The sequence below is a fragment of the Silurus meridionalis genome, chromosome 6 (assembly GCF_014805685.1).
Source record: "Silurus meridionalis isolate SWU-2019-XX chromosome 6, ASM1480568v1, whole genome shotgun sequence".
Taxonomy (NCBI): Eukaryota; Metazoa; Chordata; class Actinopteri; order Siluriformes; family Siluridae; genus Silurus; species Silurus meridionalis.
The window spans coordinates 6,834,713-6,860,458 of NC_060889.1; the positions used below are offsets into that span (position 1 = coordinate 6,834,713).

Sequence of the window (25,746 nt, forward strand, 5' to 3'; positions counted from 1 at the left end):
ATAAGGACATCTGCCAAATGCCATAAATGTAAATGTAAATGTAAACATTTTGCTATAGTCACTTCGGACCAAGGGTTGGGCAAAGATACTTAAAAATGTATTTTATAATAAAATACCAAATGCCTTAACTTTAAGTGTATTAAAATAAACTACAAAATACAGCAGCCACACTATGTATCAAAATACTGCTTTTTTTTTTTTTTTTGTATTTGAAAATACTAAAACATACTTTTCCAAGGGAGCATAACATTTCTTCCCAAACCTTCCAGCAATTGGCCTATTTAATCTGTTTCTCACCATTATGCTGACTCAGTTAATTAAGTAAACAATGTTTGATAGCAACAGTTTTTTTCTGGCTGAGTCACGCAATAAATCTGACATATGCAACTATTTAACAGATCAAATATTCACATCCATATCCCTGTGATCTCCCTGATGAAGGTTAGTATTAAAGTGACCAACAGTTTAATGTTTGCGAATGACTCATTATTGTATCCTAATTTAGTTACTTGGTGTTTGATAATGAAGACTACTTTTTATCAGCAACACTGATCAATGACAAAGATTTATAAGAAGAACTGATGGCACCTGCATTCATAGCAACTTGTTTTTTTATCTTATTAATCATTTGATTGATAATCTTAAATATAATAATATATTATGTGTCAGGCAGTCATTCATACAATGGGATGCAAAATCATGATCCCATTAAACAGCTACTTCATTTAGGGTACACTATTTGTCAATCAATATTAATTAATCAATCATTGGACACCTATTTGAAAGGTGGCAGCCTGCACATTTCTTAGCTTCACCATTTTCTTTCATAGGAATCAATTTTCTGTTTTGATCTCAACAAGGCAAAATACTGAGTAGGCACCAATCATAGGCTGCATTTTATGTCATCATATACTGTAGACTGCTTGCAACGTATTTTACAGTATTATAAAAAAAGAAAAAATACAAAACACTAAAGTAGTTTGATACAGAATATGAAGCCATTTTCATTAACCCTATAACATACAAATTATAAAATAAAAATCTTTTATCCATATATCATAAATACTACCCATTTCTGCTTAGGATTACAATTACCACAAATAGTTTTGCACTCAAGTCCTCTGACTCAATAATTTCATCAGTAAAATATATTATTATTTCATTTAAAATTAATATTCTTAAACTATTTACTTTGGAAACCTGCTTGTAACACTCCCCATGGTTAAAAATAGTATACAAATAAATGCAAATACTAAACGTTATTAAATAATTAAAACATCTTGCATTAGTACAATACTGAGCTCCATATCTATGACAAATAAATGTAGCAGTTGGTCTGCAGACATTGTATTTTAAATCTTTTGTGAAACTCCTGAAAGAAATATGTGCAATACGTGCAACACGTGTTGAGAATCCAAAAGAATTCTTCACAGATTGGCCACTTTTTGCTTTGTGGCAGCCCTGATGCAGACAATAGGACTACATTTGGAAGGTATAAGCTGGATGAGAGAATGTCATGGTTTGCACAATGCATGACCTGCACAATTCTCTTCGCTTGTCAGAGTTTGTCACTCTGAAAGAGTTTGCCAATTTGGAATTTAACTCACAGACTTTTTTAGATTGCCATATTTCTTTAGGACCATTAAGAAAAACACTGTGTTGGTTGTCAAAAGAACAAATACACATTTATTTCATAAATCTAATTGAGTTTTTAATAATTAAATTAATATAGTTTCTTATAGGATGGCCATCACAATTTCCAGATTTCATCCTGGATGAACATGATGCAAAGCCTGAGCCCTGCTAATAGATGAAGGAGCTTTTATTTGAAACATATACAACACAGCATAATAAAATTGTGTCTGAAATATACCAGATATATCCTAATATCAATTGCTATTCACATCAAACACCAGAATGGGGGGAAATGTGATCTCTGTGATGCTTTTCTGGTATTGCATTATTTTACCTCATTCTTATATTTTATATAAACTGAAGCTCTTGGCCTACATGGTTTTATCTTTGTGCTGCTTTCACATGTCTGGATGATTGAAAAATAGGCTACTTGCAAACAGGTGCTTAAGACTAAATATATACAAAGACAAATTAATGCAGATGCTACGTCACTTAAAGATTTTATAGCTTCTTAGTTCAGTGGGGTCTCAGGATACAATGTGTACATTGCAACCATTTTGGCAACTATAAATATTTATATTTGTACTGACACTGACTCTAAAATATAGTGTAGTCAGCAAACCCAAAATGACCACGTCTAAATGAAGGTGGAAGTGTTTGTGCAAGTAGCCCATTGAATGAATGAGCAGGTGTCCAGGTGTTCTTACTAAAGTATATCAAATCAGATATCCTGCTCCCAAAATTTACTATAATTATCACTGAAGTCTTTTTTCTTTCTTTTTTTGTCTAATGTTTTTCCTCACTGCATTTTATGGTCACTTCAAAGTGGATTGGCTTTGTGCCACCTCAAATGCAGGATAATCTCTTTGAGCTCCGTTACTGTGTGTGTGTGTGTGTGTGTGTGTGTGTGTGTGTGTGTGTGTGTGTGTGTGTGTGTGTGTGTGTCGGGGTGGGTGGGGGTCTAAGAGCTACTATTCACCTTTTTTTCCTTTCACAAAGTTGCAGCTAGATCTCGCCTTTAAAAAGCTGAATTTTTAGTAGGAGGATTGTAGAGTTGGTTGTAAAATTCATACCTCCCACTGGTTGAAGTCTTTTCTCCCCCTGATGGGGCCCCCACTGTAACGGCCAGGTGCCCGAACTTGCAAATTGAGCCTGACATCACCAGTGGGGGCAAAATCTTTAAATATTTAGGAAATGAAACAGCTGCAGAAATATTTCCAATGTATTTATGAATGTGGACATTGTCTAGTTAATGATCCTTTATATAGTTATTAACTTATGTAATGTAACAGATTTGTTTTTTGTTTTTTATTCCACCCCTTTGCTGTTTATGCCACACACACATCCTGCTTGAATGCCATTTGAGGTCTGTAATAAACTGAATTAAATTGAAATTGGTAAATATAGTGATATACAGGGCATTTTAATTATTATGTAAAAAAGAAGCAATGTTTGGAAAAGAAAAACAGGAAGAACAGTAATAATCGTACAAATATTTTTGTATACACTGTAATGAGTATGGGAAACATCACCCCATGCCTCCAAGACCCAACTACTGAACTCTGTCCCTTCTTCCACCTCACACAATGTATTCTCTGGTGCATTTGGTTCCCTTTTGTTCTGCTAATGTATGGACTCTTCCAGCAGGGTGTGAAGCACAGTCAGTGAAACAGGGTGACACAGCAAGATTGCCAAACAAGAACAAATAGGCTGCTCCTTTAATATACGGTATGTTGCATATTTACATATTAGCTTTACTTTGTTAAGGATATAAAACATATCCAATGAGTCTTTAGGGGAAAATTTTAGTCTGTATTATAATAAATGCACTAATAAGTGTTAGTATTTTTAATTGTGGATTGTTTTGCTAGGGAAAGTGGGGCTGGTGTTGACTTCATTGACTTAGTTAAAGATGTCATTTGGCAGGGTGTGCAGTAGCTTGAAACACTTATTGAACCTGATACTTGAAAATGCTGTAAGGGCTAAAAGAGACTAAAAGCGATAAAAGCGCTAAAAGATGTCCACTGGGACAGGAATCCCTGTGCCCCTGACTTGTTCTTTGAACATTTTGTTTATGAGTGACACAGGAGCAGCAAAAAGTTAAACAGTGGGTATTACATGGTTATGTTTAATGGTTGCTTTTTATATGATGCGGGATTTACTTTTTGACCGGAATTAATCTTTCAGCTCTCTTGTTGAAAATTTGTGTATAAATTTTTTTCAGTTGATTCAAGTCAGTGTAAAAACAAATCAAAACATAGTAGCCTGTAGCAGAAATCAAATGTAGTCACAAAATACACAAGGCAGATAAAGAGTATGTGTATAGCTACGGTGGAAGTTGGAGATCACTTTTGGACTAGAAGGTCATGAGTTCAAGTACCAACCCCACCAAGCCAAACTGCCACTGCTGGGGCCTTGAGCAAGGCACTTAACCATCAACACTCAGTTGTAAGTCACTTTGGATAAGGTGACTGCCAAATGCCATAAATGTAAATACCGCAATTTACAGATTAGTGGTATAGTAGAATGAATGTGATGTGCACCATCATAGATTTCATATTGAGTCACCAAAAAGAAGGGAAACAAAACAAATGCTTCTGGGAACTTGATATCTGAAGTCATACAGAATATTATGAGTAAGAAAAACATAATAAGCTTAATATTTTTATTCATATTGTGGACATGCACCATTACTTTAACCTAACTACACAAGAAGGTTATTGCAAATTATTATAGTAAAATATTATTATTCTGTTATTTGGTTATTATTTTTTTTAGAATACTATGAGGCCTGCAGTCTGGGGTTGGTCTGCATTGAACCCTTTATCTTATGTCCACCCAAGCAACGTTCTGCAAAAAAAATAAAAACATAATTTGCAATAACCTTCTTGTGTAGTTAGGTTAAAATAATAATAAAAATATTAAGCTTATTATGTTTTTCTTACTCGTAATATTCTGTATGATTTCAGATATCAAGTTCCCAGAAGCATTTGTTTTGTTTCCCTTCTTTTTGGTGACTCAATATGAAATATATATATATATATATATATATATATATATATATATATATATATATATATATATATATATAAAATTTATTTTTTTGTTTTTCGGTTTTGCAGTATGTTTTTGGAATTTTTTTCTCTCTCCACGGACAGTATATCAGTATGTCTTCTCTTTCTTTTAACATGTCAGACAGATGTGGTGTGTGGTGTGTGGTGTGTGAGAGCAGTGCAGAGAGAGGGGATGTCAGCGGGAATCCAGTGGCAAACGCGGGCGCGCGCTCTCCTAAGTGAAAGTGCGAGACATGGGTGGGTGCTAGGGTGAGAAGGGGGCGTCGCCGAGTGACGTCACACCGGTGGAAAGGGATAAAACCAAATAAGCGCGTGAGTTTGAGCTTCAAGGGGAAAAAAACGGAAAGGCTGAAGAAGAGCTCGGCGGCAGGAGAGTGGAGGTAGGAGGAAGACGCAAGGGCAAAGAGCAGCTGGCGCACAAAAAAAACAGCCCCTAGTGATCCTGAAAAGGGGCTATTGCCATTGGAAACCTCATCCTTCATATTTTAAAGGTTTTTTATTTTTAATTTTTTTTGCAAAGCCTGAGAATCACGAGCGTGCCATTCCTCCTCACCAGCTGCAGAGAGAGGAATAAGATAAGTGATGACAACAGACTATTTCCTGCGTCTCCACGCGCTGGAAAGAGGCATATTTAATAAAACACCAAGTGGATGGTCCGATCATTGACATTTTTCTGTGCGGTCAATTGAAACCTCAAGACACTTTTTGTTTCACCTTGGTGTGGTGAGCAGCAGGCGAGAGCATGCACAGTGGAGACCTTGCATAACCCTAACCCTAACATTAGATTTCATAAAACCAAACACACGGATATGATCTTACTTAGATCTCGAACACCGTGGACAAATTTCTTTGAGTCGAGTGATGCTGCGCCTTAACAGGTGACTTATTTCGCGCGCGCGTGCGCGTGAAGTGTTTCGGCTTTCTTTTAATGGCAGCAGTCAAATGTTTTCCTCCGACACGGTGCATTGATCCCAGAACAGATTTGTACATCAATCTATATACGTCTGCGAGGTAAATCGAGAAAATGCGCGCTAGAGAAGGTAATGCAGTGCAACCGCTTTGAGAGGAGGTGCAAACATTGGTTTTGCGCAGGTTGTGGAGAGGTTTATTGATCTTTACCTAATAATTAAGTGATAGAATCGCATTATTTTACAAAGTTGAGAAAAAAGAAAAACTACACTCACCTTTTTGTAGTATATCTTAAAATAATAGGGATGAAATACATTTTCTCTAAAAAAGTAATATTTCATGACTTCAAATGTTCTTAATCATCCATGCCATTAAGTAGTAATTTAGTAGAGCATATTAAAGTTTGTTTCGTTTGCTACCAGCGTGCTCTTTGACAACTAAAACATACTGGTCCTCAAACCGACCCTTTCAAATTGAATGATTTAATGATGCTGGGAAATTAATGTCACAATGCTTATCAGACTAATGACCGTAATTTCTGTAATATTCCACACCTGGCAGCTGAACACAGCATTTTCTGACCACCATCAGCTCTATAAGCAGAATCTGGTACTGAAAGAGTCTAGGAAACTGTCTGCTGAAGAGCAGTGTGGCTCGGCCAGCCTCAGTGTCCGTGCAGCCAGACACTATCTTCTAGCCGGCATGCCAGGCAAGTATTCCCGCCTGCCAGGCCTCTATCTGAAATCAGTGCTGAACACAGGCTCTGGGTCAGGTGAATACGGTTCTGACAGAAGCAATGTTCCTGGAATGTGTGATAAAAGTGATGACCAAAAACTGCATGGTGATAACTCAGTACTTAAAGCAAATGGAGTGCAGTTTTCTTCTTATCCTAAATCATGGGGCAGTGGGAGCCAAAAAAAAAATGTTGATGGCTCACCACATAGGTCTAACCAAATGACACATTCAAAACTGATACAACCACTGGACTTAAATGTTGACAATTCTGCTAAGTATTTTTCACTGAAAATGACAGATTCAAGCAGTGGAACCTCTAAATCAAAATCAGGCATGGCAGAACTCCAAAGCCCATGGATGGGGATGAAAAAGAGGGATAGTTCCTCTTCAGCAAGAAGAGAGCGCCGCAGCCCTGTAAAGTTCAGCAATGAAGGGAACAAGTATTTAGGGGAAGGGAATGAGGACTACTCTGGGGAGGTGGAGGGAAAGAACAGACCTGCCGCAGAATTGTTGCGTGCCAAGATCCACAACGTCCCACCGAAGTGGATGACGGCGCTGTATTTTAGTCAGAAGGAGCAGCTGAAGGTGAATCCAGCAGCCGGAGTGGAGCTTCCTCGCTCCAGCTTCACACTAGAACTATGGGTCAAGCCTGAGGGAGGCCAGAACAATCCAGTCATTATAGCAGGTTGGTATTGTGTGTAACATTTCCAGAATCTTTCAATTGTGTGTAGTAGGTGGGCTTACATGTGGGCTTACAACCCACATATTTACTTGACCCTTATAGCACGTAAGGTTGTAAATAGGCGAATCCTCAGAATTTAAGTTATTTCTATATTGGAAGGAAACTCTGTATTATTTAATTATTCAAAATGTCCCATTATTTTGTAATTGTACCTATTTTAAATATCAGTTTGTGTGATTTCTAAAAGAAAAAAAATTCTCAGGAACAGACGTGTTTTTTCTAGCAAAGCCATAACTGTATTTTCAGTTTAGATCACCACCCCTCCCTTCCCACACACGCACACCCAGACACACACATACACACACACACACACACACACACACACACACACACACACACACGCACGCACGCACGCACGCACGCACGCACGCACACGCACAGTACCAGGTGTAATAAATCACCCCATCCACCAGAGGGAAAAGCACATTTTTCTATGTGTTCAAAAACACAAAACAGGTTCATAAAAGTTCCTGGGTAATATGTTTTAAAATGAATAGCTGGAGAAATGATCTAACTCACATAAGCGTTCTTTATACCTATGATGTAAAGAACTGTGGTTAATGTGTAAATATAATATATATGATAGTGTTAAATGTATGAGGCACATACAAGCTTGTTATACCGAAGCTGCAATGTCTGAATGAATTACACCTTTTAGCTTGTATCTACCGTGTGCCCTGTTTTTCCAGCATTCAGGGAGCACAGTGTTTGTGTTCATGTGAGTGGGTTTGGGGAGGGTGAAGGGGTTCCCTGACCTTTCTCTGTCCTTCTAAGTGAACATCTGGAGGCCAGACTGCTCCTTACAAATAGCATCTGGGAATACCGGTGACTTCGTTCAGTTCATTTAAACTCTTAAACCTTCTTGGGTAATTAAATTCCAAGTTTAAAAGCACAGGCAGTAGACAAACCGTGCATTTCTGCTGAACCATTATGCATGCTTCTTTGTTTTATAAAGGTGTGTTTGACAACTGCTCTAGCCACAGTGAAAAGGGGTGGTCTGTTGGTATCCGGACTTTCAAGCCTATGGGGAAAAAAGATAGCCGCTTCTTCTTTACTCTTCGTACGGACCGTGCCAAAAGATCCACCACTCTGACTGGACATGAGCACTACCAGCCTGGGACCTGGACTCATGTGATTGCCAGGTATGATGGCCACCGGATGGCTCTATTTATAGATGGTGCCAAAATTAGAGAGAGCACGCAGCAGTCTGGTGATTTGTACAGCCCTTTTATCAAGAGCTGTCGCACATTTTTGCTAGGAGGTAACCTGTCTATCTCTGAACAAGGCTTTCGAGGATATCTAGGTGGTGTTGTCCTGTGGGATCATGCTCGAAGTCAAAACGAGCTTTTTAAAAGTGATGTGTGGCGTTTAAAGAAACAGAACCCCCTTCTAGAACTCTGGGCTGACTTTTCCATGATTGAGGAACAATGGATGGCATACAAAGATCGCCAACACCCAGCCATTGTGATCTTACCAGCACCAGAAGAGGAGCTGCTTTCACCTTTCCTGCCTCCTCCTTGTGGAGTGACCGTTTGTGACAGTCCAGATGTTATACAGAGCTACAATCAGAACTGGGAGCTGCGGGCTGCTAAAAGGCTACGATACCGTGTGGTAAATGTGTGCAATGATGATGGTAGCAGTCCTACTGTGTCAGAGCAGCAGATACTTTCTCAGAAGCAAGCACTGGAAGAGGCGTTTGGACCATACAACCTGACACTGGAGCTCAGCATAATTAACGTGTACAACTCATCATTGAGGCGACGTCTTGTGCTCAGCAACTGCCATGTAGCCAAAGTGGGAGATCGTCACTGTGACCGGGAGTGTGATCACCCACTCACAGGCCATGATGGGGGGGACTGTTTGCGTCCAAACACCTGCTATAGCTGGATGAGGGGTGATGGGGTGTGCCAGTCTGAGTGCAACACCATCCATTATGACTATGATGATGGTGATTGCTGTGATCCAGAGGTCACTGATGTCACAAGAACATGCTTTGACCCAGAGTCACCTGAAAGGTAAATTTTAACTCTTTTCTATAAAAATACAGACATTCATGCAATATACAGTAGATGATTAATTTTAAACTGTTTTAAAAGCACAAAAAACATGGATGTGACCTGAACCCAAAGGATATGTTTTATATTGCTAAACAGTGAAACCAGAAATTGTGTTTAACCTGTGATGTCTTGCAATAATGTCCTTTTCTCAAGAGAATCCCATATAGTATGTAGAAATACATCAGCTGTTATATATGGGGCAACATTTTTACTGGAAAACCCAGACTTGCATTTACATTTATGGCATTTGTCAGACGCCCATATCCAGAGCAACTTACAGTTATCTCAGTTATACAGCTCAGCAATTGAGGGTTAATGGCTTTGCTTTAGGGCCCAGCAGTGGCAGTTTGGAGGTGCTGGGATTTAAACTCATGACCTTCTGATCAGAAGTCCAATATCTTATCCACTGAGCTACCCCCCTCCTTCCTTATATACATGATGAGATCATTGAAAAGAATAGATAGATAGATAGATAGATAGATAGATAGATAGATAGATAGATAGATAGATAGATAGATAGATAGATAGATAGATAGATAGATAGATTGGTTTTTGGTTTTGATAGACAGGTTTTTGGCCTGTCGCTGAGAAACACAGAGTTTGAGCTCCCTCCAAAGATTCTCTATTGGGTTTAGGTCTGGAGACTGGCTAGGTAATGCCAGAACCTTGATATGCTTCTTACTGAGGGAAGGAGGTTGTTCCCCAAAATCTCGCAATACATGGCCCCGGTCATCCTCTCCTTAATACAGTGCAGTCTCCCTGTCCCATTTGCAGAAAAACACCCCCAAAGCATGATGCTACCACCCCCATGCTTCACAGTAGGGATGGTGTTCTTGGGATGGTACTCATCATTCTTCTTCCTCCAAACACGTTTAGTGGAATTATGACCCAAAAGTTCTATATTGGTCTCATCTGACCACATGACTTTCACCCATGACTCCTTTGGATCATCGACATGGTCATTGGGAAAATTAAGATGTGCCTGGACACGTGCTGGTTTAAGCAGGGGAACCTTCCGTGCCATGCATGATTTTAAACCATGAAGTCTTAGTGTATTACCAACAGTAACCTTGGAAATGGTGGTCCCAGCTCTTTTTAGGTCATTGACCAGCTCCTCCCGTGTAGTTCTGGGCTGATTTCTCACCTTCCTTAGGATCATTGAGACCCCACGAGGTGAGATCTTGCATTGAGCCCCAGTCCGAGGGAGATTGACAGTCATGTTTAGCTTCTTCCATTTTCTAATGATTGCTCCAACAGTGGACCTTTTTTCACCAAGCTGATTGGCAATTTCCCCATAGCCCTTTCCAGCTGGAGGTGTTAAATTTTGTCTCTAGTGTCTTTGGACAGCTCTTTGGTCTTGGCCATGTTAGTAGTTTGATTCTTACTGATTGTATGGGGTGGACAGGTGTCTTTATGCAGCTAACAACCTCAAACAGGTGCATCTAATTTAGGATAATAAATGTAGTGGAGGTGGACATTTTAAAGGCAGACTAACAGGTCTTTGAGGGTCAGAATTCTAGCTGATAGACAGGTGTTCAAATACTTATTTGCAGCTGTATCATACAAATAAATAGTTTAAAAATCATATATTGTGATTTCTGGATTTTTTTTTTTTAGATTATGTCTCTCACAGTGGACATGCACCTACAATGACAATTTCAGACCCCTCCATGATTTCTAAGTGGGAGAACTTGTGTTCAAATACTTATTTTCCTCACTGTATATATATATATATATATATATATATATATATATATATATATATATATATACATACACACACACACACACACACACACATATTATATACACATATATACAAGAATGTGAAAAATTAGGCAGGATGTACAGTAAGGTATATATAGATACACATAAATAAAAAGTGCAGATGTACGTAAAGCACAATATGTGTACAGAATGAGGCGTATATAAATAATACAGTATGTAATATGTACATTGTATGTATAATTGTACAGAAGTTATATACAGTGCTATATACAGTGATCTAACGCACAGCCATTAGGGTTGCACCAGCAACCCTAGTGCGCTCTTAGTGCTGGTCCCAAGCCCGGATAAATGGGAAGGATTGTGTTAGGAAGAGCATTCAGTGTAAAACGTGCCAAATCAAATATGTGAATCACGGAAGAGAAATTCATACCGAATCGGTCGAGGCCCGGGTTACCAACGACCGCCATAGGTATTGTTAGCCAACAGGGTACCGGTGGAATTGGGCTACTGTTGGCCGAAGGAGGAGAAGGAGAGGAGGAAGATGTCTACAGAGACAGCAGGAAATGGTGAAGTGTAGGAGAGTGGAGGTTAGGGTTGGTACTTTAAATGTTGGTACTATGCTTGGGAAAGGAAAAAAAAGTAGCTGATATGATGGAGAGAAGAAAAGTAGATATGTTGGAGGTGGCTTCAATGTGTTCTTTCATGGTGTGGATGGAAAGATAAATGGTGTAGGGGTGATCCTGAAAGAAGAGTACAGTAAGGAGCCTCCGTACCATACCGTGATGGAGTTGGTGAGGATGCTCTCGATGATGTAGCGGTAGAAACTCTTTAAAATCCCTGTGGACAGATGTACAGGCGTTGTTGTGCCTTCCTAAACACAGCTGAAGTGTTCTGGTGCTAGGTCAGATTCTCAGAGATGTGAACTCCCAAGAACATAAAGCTGGAGACTCGCTCTACATCAGTTCCATTGATGAAGACTGGAAAATATCTCCTGCTGTTAGATGATATAAGATTATATAAAGGATTACTAATAACCTTTAGCCTCTTTTTATCTCATATCTCAAATACTCGTAATCTGACTATTATTATGCAAAACATCACGTCACGTATGACAGGTGACGTCAGACTGTTGGAGTAGTGCATACCTGGAAGTGCAGAGCAAGATGTACTATGCCATGGGGTCTTGTGGCTCTCAGGCAACCAGCTGTTGCAATTTTACGGTCTGTCGCAGTTTAATATTTCAGTTTCCTGAAAAACTGAAGGCAAAGAGTTCCACTTTTGAAGGTGCCTATCTGTTCCAGCTGAATTCCCACTGCGAGTAATGGAGCTTGAGTGATACACTTGGATGGTGGTCTAAAAAACATTTTGCTGCTTGTTTTGAACTGGACACTTTTAAAGATGACAAAAGCAGGTCTTAAGCAAAAGCCGAAAGCAGACACTCTGAGACTAAGAGAGCTAGTGGAATTTGGAGATAGAAAGAAGAGAGCATGGAAAAGTGGTTCACAGTCAAACTGATAAGGAAGTCACAATTTCAGGATTTTACCTGACCATGCTGAAACAGTGCAATAGCGAGGAGAATTAATATAGGGATGACATTTTGATGGCAGCATAAATTAATTATTTTTTATGCTGAGGTCTGCATTTTTCCTGTTATGCTGGGTGAGTTACTTTCAAAGTTTCTGCAGATTGGTGTGACCTTCTACCAGAGGCTATCGCTTTGCAAATTTGTTGTTCAAGCAGAGGCAAAGTTCTTTGAGGGACCATAGGAGCACTTTGTTAATGCCCAGAAATATCAGTTATTTTATTTATTCATTTACATTCATTAAAAACCTGGCCCAGGTAAATTGATAAAAAATTGTCAAATGAACACATTGCATGAGGGGGAAATCTTTAATATTGGAATATTGCAGTATATTAGTCTTAAAACCACTATGAGGATTTGTTTTAAATCAGCAAAGCAATGCTTCAAGACTACAGTGCATTCTGCTATATATTTCTCATAGTGTTTGAACACAATGACACAACCAGAGTTATTGCAAAGGGCGAGCTATCATATCATTGTATTATCACATAGCACTTAGCCTGAATATTACAATCCTCAATTTTGGCTCTAACTGTTAAATGGTAAATATTTTGAGCATTTTTGTGAAACTTGCACTATATATGACATTTTGGGAAATTGAAGTGTTCCAAATACTTGCTTGCTGTTTGCTTACATAATAATATTGAATGTAAGGAGCACCATGCTTCCAGGGGAAGATGGAGTATGTTCAGGTAATGGTAGGTGGTTTGGCTGATGAGATGGACCTTCTGGCATGTTACTAAAGTCTATTAAGATGTGGACATTCTCAAACCACCAGGGCAGTGATCAGAGGCATAAATATATTTTTAAGTAAAATAAAACAGTATTTATTAATATTTTACATAATCCTAATTTTATTTGATTAGATTTTTTTTGCAGCTGGGGAGTGGCTAAAGCTGCATATACAAATTTAAATAATAAGATTAATTCAGCAGAATGTTGGATGGAATTTGCAGGGTAAAAATGTGCCAATTATATAAGGTATTAATCTTATGAAGATGTCTGTTGTTAGCTGCCAGGAAAGTTAAAGGAGTGACATTATTCAGGAAAGAAAAAAAATGCTTCCTACATGTATTTTTAGGTTTTCCTCTATAGTTCTGTACAGTATAAATACAAAGGGTGTTTAATATACCACCATTATAATGATTACTACTGTAAATATTTTTTTTTATATTTGTTCTTTATTTTTAAGAATATAAAATGGAGGTTCTTCTGGATTTAACAGGAAAGGAGTGTACTTCACAAACGTCAGTTTTTTATCCCGTAAACACCCTAGTTTATTTGAGGACGTTTCTGCTGTAAAAATTAACACGTCAAGGAAACATCATTACACATTCATTTACCTATTGTTTCCGACCAGATTGTTACTTTTTACTGCAGATTCGGAGCTTTGCCAAATGTAAGAAAGTGAATCAATCAAATGGAAAAGGGCAAGCCAAGATCCTCATTTTCCAACTGAAACAATTCTGCAATCAGAATGCATATGTGTACACAGTTATGCAGTGAGCTTAACACTTTCAAAAAGGGACAGAAGGTGTGAGCTTGCTTTTTGGAAGTGCTGTGTGAAATTGCGAAAACAACAGCCATATTGAATTAAGTTCAAGACATCATAAGTTTCAGTTCAGTATGCAGCAGGAACACTTGCTACTTGTTAAACATGCCAGCTCTTTATACACTGACAGAATAACAGAAGGATATAAAGTAACCAGACAATTTATGTAGTTATGTTATTTATTGTTGTACTAAGTTATTTCCAGCACAAATACATAAAAGCTGTAGCACTATTACTGCTAGGATATGTGTGCTTTACAAATTTAAAGGTTTATACACAACATTCACTTAAAACGATGTACAAAAAATTTGATCATTCTCATTTGTATTGGGTTCCAACTATAGGAAACCCAAAACCTAGGCAGGTAACCCACACTCTCTGTTGTCTTCCAATTATGCATTGGTTTGCCATGCCTGTAAACACAGATCCTAACCATTCATATTGGAAAACCGCCACCCAACTGACTCATCTATACAGAACTGCTCATTCATAATGATTCTTCAGTTAAAGGGCTTGTTTGTTGTCCTGATCTAAATAGCTAAACAACAGCTTGCTTAGATCTGCTTTTGTTTGGGTATAAAAAGACAGGTTGTGTCAAGAGTGTGAAAATCTTTTGAGCACCAGCTAAGCAGACATCACTTACAATGACCCATATCAAATAAAACAGTTGGTCATAGGGTACATTGTGAGGGTCATTGCACTATTCTTTTCTGTGCATGAATGATGCTCTGTTATGCAGTAGAACAATATCATTGAGTCCGGGGTGGATTTTTGTTGGCAGTAGCTTTGAAAATGAGAGTGATTTCATTGTGAGGGTTATTGTTTTTCTGATGAGCTTGCACTCAGTGGGACCTGGAAGATAAAGTTGATTCTTTCTATTTTTCCAATTCATTTCATTTTTATTTGTATAGCGCTTTTAACAATGGACATTGTCTGAAAGCAGCTTTACAGAGATAAGTGGTTAAAAGTTTTATAAAAGAGTGTATACGTTTAGTTTATTGTCCCCATAAGCTTGTTCTTTATATGTGTAAGTAAGTTTAGTGTCTATAAGCTTGTTCCTTATATGTGTAAGTTTATCTCTAATGAGTGAGCCAATGGTGACTGTAGCAAGAAAAAAACTCCCTTAGATGGCATAAGGAAGAAACCTTGAGCGGAACTAGATTTAAAAGGGAAACCCAAATGTCCATTTATAACAGTTCCATAGATTCCATAAACCTTTTGACATTCTTCAGGTGTATCTGTTATGCAAGAGCAGGTATTGAATGTGTAAGATGGCAGAAAGGTCATAGATTACTTGGTAACTGTTTTGTTTAATCATTTTATAATAAAATTGTCCTAATGCAGTCACAAAATGTCTGTCTTTATTTACTTGAATATGCATTCATTTTCTTTCTTTAGTTATATGCCATCTATAGACTTCCTTAGATAATAAGCCTAATCTTGATATCAAGTTAAAGACCTTCACATTGCTTTAGTGTTCCAACATTAGATACATTCTCATAAAATATGTAAAAAACTTTTTTTTTTTTTATCACATAGGATTTAGATACTTTAGAGTCCCTCCCTATAGACAGCATAAGGATATGTAGAAGTAGGTACAGTTAGACTACATTACCCACTGCGTTTTCTGAATGGTGTGTTGGAACGCTTTAGAGCACTGGACGTATACATCTTAAATGTGTTGGTTGCTGTTGCACTCTGAACAGGATATTACTACTTTATATTTTTTGACTGATATTTTTTTTTCTTAATTGAGGCACAGTATTTAAGACATATGGATTGCTCATTTTAAGATTTTAAGATTTTTGCACGTGTTAAGGAAAAGGAGTTTATAATTGATTGCATATATATATATATATATATATATATATATATATATATATATATATATATATATATATATATATATATATAATTGAGGGCATTGTTTACATTTTGAGTGGAAAGAGGCTAATCCTGCTTGTCTGACTGAAATGTAGTAGCCTTGAATATTTCACTACTTTGATGAAGAAGCTGTGTAGGTTTGGAAATGGAAACCTGGTAAATTATTATCTAGAAAAAAAAAAATCCAAAGTATGAGAATGGAATCTAAATAGTTGTAGATTGTGCTATAGATGTTTTCTATGCACAAAAATCAGTACAATAAAAAAAAATATATAAATCAAGGTCTAAACCCAATTTCCAAATGTGTATTTTAAATATGTTGTATATTGCTAACAGAAATTGCTTCTATAGTGACACACTAAACTGTAAATGCAAATGGATGTCAACTTGTTTGCCCCACTGTAATTTAGTGTGAGCTTTGGAATGGCATCAATATGCTGCAATATCCACACCTCTAGAGGCCACTAAATTCAAGAAAATATTGGGTCAGAATAGACACTTGCTAACCCTAAAGTTGTGTTTAAAAAGCAAACTTTTTAAAATATATAATAAGAAATTGTATAATAGAAATATATTTTTTCAGAGAGAGATAGAGAGAAAGAGAGAGAGAGATTTTCTAATATTAGACATGCTCTGGCAGACAGACAGGAATAGTGAAAAGTCTAGTCAACAGAAAGAGAGACTAGGATATTATATAAGATTAGGATCTTATCAGTTTTCTCTCTCTGGGCAAACTTTATACTCAACCTTTCTCTGTCTCTTAAGTTCATTTATCAGTTCATTCAGTGTACATCTGTAGCTTAGAAATGCCATAGTTCTTTGCATTGCTGTGGCATTGTGTCAAAAAAAAAATATATAAAAAAGAAAATACACTTCATCTTAGACTATACTAAAGTGCACCGCTGCTTATTAGTGGTCAAAGTTATATATATTTTTTGGTTGACTGTAATGGGATAAATAATAGTAAAAGACCTGTAAAGGTGTCAGTCATTTCTTAGCATAGCCAAAGTTAGTTGATTTGTATCTTCTACGGAGCTACTCTACTGTTGTCCTATGAGATATAATATAATATAATATAATATAATATAATATAATATAATATAATATAATATAATATAATATAATATGTAATATAATATAATATTGGATAATTTATTCTCACACAAGTTTCAATAGAATCTGTTTTTCTTCATATGTAACTGATTGTAACTGAATTTCTCTAACACAGGGCTTACCTAAGTGTGAAGGAGCTGAAGGAGTTGCTTCAACTGAACAGCTCAGATACTCTGAATGTGTTCTTTGCCAAATCGGCTCAGGAAGAACTTGCTGGGGCTGCTACATGGCCATGGGCCAAGGAGGCCCTTACACACCAAGGTGAGAGACACTACCCCCCAGATTCCTTCAACAGACTGTTTAACACGTTCACTATTCATGAAATCATAGTTTATAGTTTTTATCTATTTTAGTGTTTTTATCTATTTAATGTTAGGTGACTGGAATGGATTTTGTATTCTTGAAGATGTTTATACCAGTCATTGGTACCAGCCAACCTTCCACAAAATAAACCCAAGTGATACTCACAATCCTGAGTAAAGAAATCTTAATGACATTTTTGCTTGATTTAGTATTATATATTAAAAAAAAAAATTATAATACTTTAGACCAAATACTTTTATTGGCCTAAGACCAGGATTGATACTAAACTAGTTTCAAGTTAGTATATTTTTCCCTCTTGACCCTTCAACTTGCAACCCTTCTATTTGCAACATTTAGCATCCTCATTTTACACTATGGACACTAATCCAGTGTACCTTTCCCCTCTTGTTACTATAAAAATGTGCATCAGCATCACTTCAGATCCTTGATTTTCTTCTTTTGTTTCCTTCCAACACTTTTTGCCTGTGTCCTCCTTGATCACAGCTCTTGCATTTTATGAGATTAATGGGCCGTAATCTTAGGCATAAAAGGAAACACTTGCAACATAGAGTTACCTCTGCAGATTGTCCCTAATTTACTGAAAGGTGCACGACAAAGGAGGAGAATGATCCTGGACCAGCATGCAAACAAAAATAAAAGGCGTGCTCTTGCCCTGTTGCAATCTTCATACATCTGCCAGCTGATTTTATGGTTCTCGTTGTTGCTATGTTTTTGAGCTCATTAAAAGGAAATGGAAATGCACTTACATAATGGGAAGGCCACTTATGTAAGTGCACCTCCTATTGATTTGTGGTGAGCAATCAGACAGTTTGAGCTTGGCTTTTCCAGTTATGACTTTAACTAATGAGGTCATTTTGGCATCTGCTGAAAATATGGACCTTTGGAAAAATAGGTTTGCACAATTAATTGTTAAAATTGTATTATTATATTAGTTGATAGTTATTTAATTGGAGTTACCATGAAATCTATACAGTCATCTATCTATCTATCTATCTATCTATCTATCTATCTATCTATCTATCTATCTATCTATCTATCTATCTATCTATCTATCTATCTATCTATCTTTAGAACCCTTTATTTCTATGTTTTTATTAACAAAGGGATAAATGCTTATGCCTTGTTCTTATATAACCAGAAATAAACAGGTGACAGCAAAACAACAATTACAGTAGTCCTGTTGTTGGCTGTTCACGTGATGTAAAAGAAAACACTGTATGCTATGAGACCTTTCAATCATAATAGAAATTTTTATGCATATAGGGAACACTTTGCAAGACCTGTCGATTCTCTGACCATATCATCTATCCATCACTATTTGTTCCTTGTCAAAGTGGTTCAGATCCTTCGGTTTACCTTAAGGAACTGTTCACTTGCTGCCTATTTCCTATCCCTTGATAGGTGCCATTGTAATGAGATAATCAGTGCTATTCATGTCACCTCTCAGGGGTTCAGTGTATATCAGTATCAATTGCCTGATGATTTCATTATAAAAATTCTCTATGTTGATCCACAAATCAACATGTAGGACTGTCATTATCTGTAGTGGAAATATAAAAGGGATCATGGTTAAAATGAGGCAATTAGAAATTATAAGGCTTGGCAAATACCCTGTTTGTATTTAAATCCGTGCAAATCACTTAATTGTTTAGACACAAGGATTGTGATATCTGTGAAAAATGTCTGCCCCTACCAATTCATATAAAATAATCCTGAAAAACAGTGAACTGATCTGCAGTTGTAACTGCAAATAATGCATGCTCACCATATATATTTGGTAAAGCTTGATTCCGTTTTCTTTGTTTCTGCAAAACATGGAATATTACAGTCTCTTGCTTTCAGATTTAGTGTATCAGTTGTTCTTAAAATAAGTTTGTTCTTATAAGCTTGTCTGTGGTTGCAAACTCTTCCTGAAGGAATTTTACAGATGCCCAGGCAAACCCAATGATTTCTTAATTAGCCACAGAATAGCTTTTTGTCTTTCAAAATATAACAGCACCATGCATTTTATAAATAACAAAATGTTTGTGAATCAAACAGCTATAAATATACATATTCATTTGTATTTTTATGAAGGTTGGATTTGAAAAATTAATATAAACATTTAAATTCTTCATAACCACTATGAATTAATATACTTTTAGGTGGAATGATACTGAACCCATCCTATTTTGGCACTTTTGGCCACAACAATACCATGATCCATGAGATGGGCCACATTTTTGGACTGTACCACGTCTTCAAGGGTGTGAGTGAGCGTGAGTCGTGTGATGACCCCTGTCAGGAGACCGAAGCGTCTATGGAAACTGGAGATTTCTGTGCTGACACAGCTCCAACCCCGAAGTCAAAAGCATGCCAAGACCCTGGTTTGGTTAATGACACCTGTGGATCTATGCACTACAATAATACACCCTACAACAACTACATGAGCTATACAGGTAAACTGCATGTGCAAGAAATGTTTAAGTATATTATTAAACATTAAACATTTATATTTATACAATTAAACATCAATACAAAGGTATGGATGATTCATAAATGTTATACATACAGATGATTGTAGGCAGCATAACATTTCCTTCACATCTGCTATCGGGAAATTCCTTCATCTTGTTAAGATATTTTATTTAGGCTTTTTTGGTTAAAAAAAGTGCCATGGATTGCTAAGTGTAATGTGATAAGTAAGCTTACAAAATTATTTCTAATCTATTGACTTGACTTGACTTGACTTGACTTGACTAGACTACTGCATACCAAGCCCAGCTGTTTCAGAAACACTCTCTTTACTTCAGCCAAAGCAAAACTTAAATCTTAATATATGGGTAATTTCACATCACTAGAATAGTTGTATAATGCTTTTTACTATTGTTTATGTTACACATATTTTGCACGAGTCCATTATCCTACTCTAACCTTGTTTTAAATCTTAAAGCTTTGATGCTGAGAAATGTATAAGATTTACTCAAGCATTTATAACTTGTTTACAGATGATAACTGCACAAACCACTTCACACCAAACCAAGTAGCAAGGATGCACTGCTACATTGACCTGGTGTACAAAAACTGGGTTCAAGACAATAAGCCCACTCCCATTCCTCTTCCACCAATGGTGATTGGCCAAGATGATGACTCTGTTTCCATTCATTGGTTGCATCCGATTAGTGGGCCTCTCTTGCAAAGGTGAGGTAAAAACCAACAAGCACTGTGATTAAAATAGGTAAATTTAACACAAGGCTGAGAATAAAACAGAAAACATTTCTTTCACACATAACATGTTCTACACATAACATGAGCAGTTTAAATACAACATGCAAACACATCAAATAAATGTTATTACGATACATGAAAAAACTTAAAATCTTTCCACACAACTCTCTCTAAAGTGTATAAAGAATGAAAAAAAAAATCATGCATGTAGAGTATGTGCAGGCTGAAACACCTTGCTGACAAAAGAGATTAGAGGAGAATAACCAGACTTGTTTGATCTGACAGGAAGTCCACAGTAGTTCACATAGAAATTTTGCAACCATCGTGTAGAGAACAGCATATTAGAATGCACATCGGAACTCATCAAAACCCTTAAGTGGATGGGCTACAACAGTAGAAGGTTCCACAGCCAAGAAAATTGTGTGCACAGGCTCACTCAAACTAGACAATTAAAGATTAGAAGAAAACAAAAGATTTTTTAATTCTGTAATTAGTTGTGGTCTATTGAAAGGAGAATTTAATGTTTTGTGCATTCTAAGTTGTTTTTCTACTCATCCTACTTAGTTAGTTACTAATGACTTTCTGTCTGCTCAGACCAGCCTGGTTATTCTCCTCTGATATCTTTTAACCAGCAGTGTTTCAACCAGCAGATTTTTTTGTCTTTATTACTTTATTAGAAGTTTCTAAGAATTTAGTTAAACAAATGTGATGGTAAAAACAAACACCCAAAGATGTCTAAAACCTTGTATGCTATATGACTCTTCTTATACAGTGCATGTCCCACTTTTATTATCGGCTGCTATGCAACAGCCCACATCCCTGAGAAAACAGAAAGAGCTCATACACACTCTGACCAAAAAACAGCAAGGTGTTTAATGTTTGAATGACCTCAGAGGAATATAGGACATATGGTCACTAGCAGAGGTGGCAAAAGTACACACATCCTTCACTCAAGTAGAAGTACAGATACTTATGTTTTAAATGACTCCGGTAAAAGAAGTACTGACTAAACTTTTTCTACTCAAGTTAAAGTAAAGAAGTTTGGGCTCTGACATGTATTTAAGTAAAAAGTAGTTATTACTACTGCCTGAATTAGTGTCAAGCTGGTAAATGGACATCCACCATATAGAACACAAGCAGAAAAATATGACGATGATCAGGTGATCAGGAATTTATCTGTTTCCAGTCATGTATACATCACTGACTCCCTCTGTCTCATCCACATTAGCCCCATACTTCTTGTTTCCTTCTGCCTTGCTCATTGTTAGCTTTGTAGGCTAGCCTACGTCTGTGGTGCGTGATAACCAGTAAATGATACAACAGTGGTAGGTTGAAAAAAGCCACTCAATGACAGGAAATAGGTTGATGGGCTAAAAACGGTGCGCAATGATGGTCACCAAATAGATTAAAACTAAAGTAGTTTTAAAATGTAAGAACTAGAAAGTACAGATATTTGTGTTCAAATGTAACGAGTAAAAGTAAAAAGTTGTCTGAAAAATTAATAGTGAATTACAGTACTGATACAGAAAAATCTACTTATGTACAGAAACAGAAAGTATTTGTACTGCACTTTATTACTTCCCATCTCTGGTCACTAGAAAGAACAGATGTGATCAGTGATTAATACAGCACTAGTATAATTGTGGACATTATTCAAGGAGCAACATAAAGAGCAACAGTGAGACTTATTAAAATCTCATTGTGATGTTTTACCTGAGGTGTGACTAGAAAAAAGACTGGTGTAGATGATGCTGATAATATTTGATTACACATGGAATCTTCATTCAGACTTCTCCCTTGACTCTTATGGGGCTAATTGAACTTTTGAAAACCTAGAACATGCTTAACACCCTAAAGTTAGAATTAAAAAAATATTTGTTTTAAATTATTAAAAATTTGTAAGCATTGGTGCTTCATGGATGTTCTATGGGTTCAGTCTGAGCTTTGGGTGGTCCACTCAATGTTGAGATTTAAAGGCCCTTCAGTACGTCCTTGTCTACATACATTGGGTAATTGCTGTGATGAAAGGTAAAACCTTGCCCCAGTTTGAGGTCATCTCTATTTGACTGCATTCATCCTTCTCTCAGTTCTACTAGTCTTCCCCCTCTTCTGAAAAGCACTATCATAACAAGATGCTGGTACCACCATACTTTATCACAATTGTGCCATTAGCAAGTGGCTGACCAATTTCTGCTTCAACCAGATGTAGCAATGGGAGTTCAGCTCAAAGAGCGTAAGCCATATGGCTTTTACACAGGCGTGGTTTACACTTACACTGTTGTATTTTTTGTATAGAGAGGAGGGAGTGAACTGTCAGTTGTGTGATGAACACGGAGCCCTCCATCAGTATGCCTACAAAGCCACCTCACCCCATTCCTGTGACAGCAGTGGTTACTGGACACCCGAAGAAGCTGTGGGTAAGTGTCTGAGACCTGACCATGTTAGTCTGATGATCCTTGATCCACTAGTGTCTAACACGATCTAACCGTCCTAAGACCTTCCTGGCCCTGTTTCATGTCATGTGTCCCGAGGGAGACTGGAAATTGAAACCCGACTCACATATGAATTGCGTTCAGTTGATCACGCCAGTCAGCCGCAAACATTGAACAATTTCAAAAAACAATACCAGCTCTTTGATTAATGAGGATCCAAAGCTCAGGCTGCTCTCACTTTTGCAGGGTTGCTTGCCAGGAGGATCCTCCTGGCCAGGTGCGTGCAAGTCCTAAGAAGTCTGGAAAAACTTAAGGGATAAATCCTTAAATAATAATTGCCAGGATAAAGAACCCTCTTGTCTTTGCCATTAGAGAGAAGAAAAAAGGAAAGGAATTGGCATAGCTTCAAGTTTTGGTAATATTGGGTAGCTTCCACACCTGGCTTGTCATAAAAAAGCTATGCTCATCCTGTATCACTTATGAACTCCATTCTTCATGTAGCAGATGTTACTGATTATTCCAATCAGAGCTCGCTTAGCTGTTTGCTGCCCACTCACTGACATGTCATGGATGAGTATGTATTTTGAAACATGGAGGCAGATCTGTGGAAATCCTCTCCTCATACGTGTGTTCCTTGAAAAAACACACTACCACGAGGGAGGTTAAGCGTGAAATCTTCAATTTACATGGAGCAGAGAGTAGACTTTGGACTCAAATCATGTTTTTCAAAACAGATTGATGAGCTAAAAGGCATCAATTTCTAAAGATGAAGAGCTGAAATTCTAACACCAGCATTAGCGTTGGAGTATCGTAAGATTTGGTGCCACTGTATCAGTTCTGTAATAAATTAAAAACAACCTACTGCCTAGGCTTTATATTTAGACAGGGGATAAACCATCCAGTGACTGCTAAATGTGAATTATTTTGCCAGTCTGTTAATCACCTCTGAAAAGACTTTTCAACTAAAATGATAGTAGTGTTTGTATAACATGAAATAAGGCTTGGGAGAATGCTGCAATAAATCATTTGGATTAACACATCCATTCCAAATGTTACAATCATATTTCTTTGAAATGTAAATAGTTGCAATGCATCTCGGGGTTTTAAAAAGTCAAAGGAATTCTAAAATGTAAAAATCAGTTTAAGGTTTAAAGTTTTAGGCCTTAAGAAGTCCAAAATCCGCTTAAATAATTTACAACTGGTCTTAATTTTCCTATGTCCATGTATTGCTAACTCTAATGCTCATTGAAATTCACTTGTAGCACTTTAGATTTTTTTGGTTTGTTATTTTCCTTGGTGTTGTAGTTCTTTCTTTCAAATATAATTTGCATATTGCAATATTACAACTGAGACTAACATGCAACAGCCAATCAGCTTTCTGTTACTGGCATGAATCTCTTGGACTGTACCACAGGCATAAAACTTTTTTTTTCCAGCTATGTGGAAGTGCAAGTTTAGAGATTCTTGGCATAAGAAATGCTCGGTTAAGGCCAGTCTTAAATTTTATTCTTAATAAAAAGTCTTAAAATGTCTTATATTTGACATTGTGAAAGTTCCATGTTCTGTAAGGTGTGATATGTGCTTGCAAATGTATATGTATGTGAGTGTGTGTGTGGAGAGAGAACCCCAGGCCACAGCTGTTATGAACAGAGAGGTAGTTTAGCTTGCTAACAGAAGGAAGGATGATGTGTGTGCGGATCTTGCCACAGTACTTTTCCCAGGGGGGGCATTCATGTTGCATCTGATACAGCTATTAATTCTGACCTCGCTCTGTTTATCTCACCAATTGAGTTTTTACGGCTTGCCTTGGCTGGCTGCATTTAACCTTACACACTCGAGGCCATGCAGCCATACACACTTGAGGCCATGCTGGGCGCAAAGGAACACACTTGGATTCGCCTCTCAATTTGTCTGTTGGTCTGTCTTTTTAGCTATCTGTCTGTCTCTAGCTGTAAGTCTGTACAGAATATCGCCACACGCACACACATACACACACACACGCATGCGCACACGCTCACGCACGCACACGAATACACGCACACACGCACACACGCACACGCGCACACACACACACACACACACACACACACACACACACACACATTTTGTAGAGATATAGAGCCACCAGAACCCACTAAAACAGCCTCACTGCACCTTATTATGAATTATACAGGTCTCTAGATCAGTATCAGAGATATTAAAATGATTATAAACGTGTTCCATTGTATCCTGTGGCTGGAGAAGGAATAATCCTGGAAGAGGTGACTCTCATGAGGCGATAAATGTTTTATTTTAGGATGAAGGTGGTCAGAATAACTTTGCATTGATCTTTCCAATGCAAAGGGACAAATGTATTTAACCATGTTGTGTGTTTGTAGCACTTTATGTTCTACTATATTTTCACATTTTTCTTTATAACATATAGCTGTTTAGAAGTTTTTCTATTATTGAATTTTACTGGCTTGTTGTGCTTTTATAGATATCTGTCTTAAAAAAAATTTCTCCTGTTCTCTGGCTGTCTGTCTTTCCTTTAGTTCCTGTTGCTTGTCTACCCTCTCAGTTGTCTTTCTGCATATCCAGGTGTCTGTCTCTCTGTTTCTCCAGATGTTTGGCTGCCTCTCAAGTTGTGTATCTTTCTGGTTCTCCAGATGCCTGTCATTCTGTTTGATTCTCCAGCAGTCTGTCTACCTGTCTGTCCACTTACCTGTCTTTTTTCTTTTCTATGTGCTATGTACTGGAATACAATTTAATCTGTTGGTTTAGAGAATAGAA

At 37.3% G+C, this 25,746-nt stretch overlaps 1 protein-coding gene across 1 annotated transcript in view; it reads left to right on the plus strand.

The window, feature by feature from the left end:
• The first annotated feature begins 5,049 nt into the window (after nucleotides 1-5,049).
• Nucleotides 5,050-25,746, plus strand: part of pappa2 (pappalysin 2) — a 73,730-nt gene continuing 53,033 nt past the window's right edge. Inside the window, exons 1-6 of the mRNA XM_046851380.1 lie at nucleotides 5,050-7,038; nucleotides 8,051-9,110; nucleotides 17,127-17,272; nucleotides 19,480-19,773; nucleotides 20,323-20,515; nucleotides 22,838-22,959. Of these exons, the coding sequence (XP_046707336.1) occupies nucleotides 6,129-7,038; nucleotides 8,051-9,110; nucleotides 17,127-17,272; nucleotides 19,480-19,773; nucleotides 20,323-20,515; nucleotides 22,838-22,959 (2,725 nt within the window). The 5' untranslated portion in view covers nucleotides 5,050-6,128. The remainder of the gene's footprint in view (nucleotides 7,039-8,050; nucleotides 9,111-17,126; nucleotides 17,273-19,479; nucleotides 19,774-20,322; nucleotides 20,516-22,837; nucleotides 22,960-25,746) is intronic.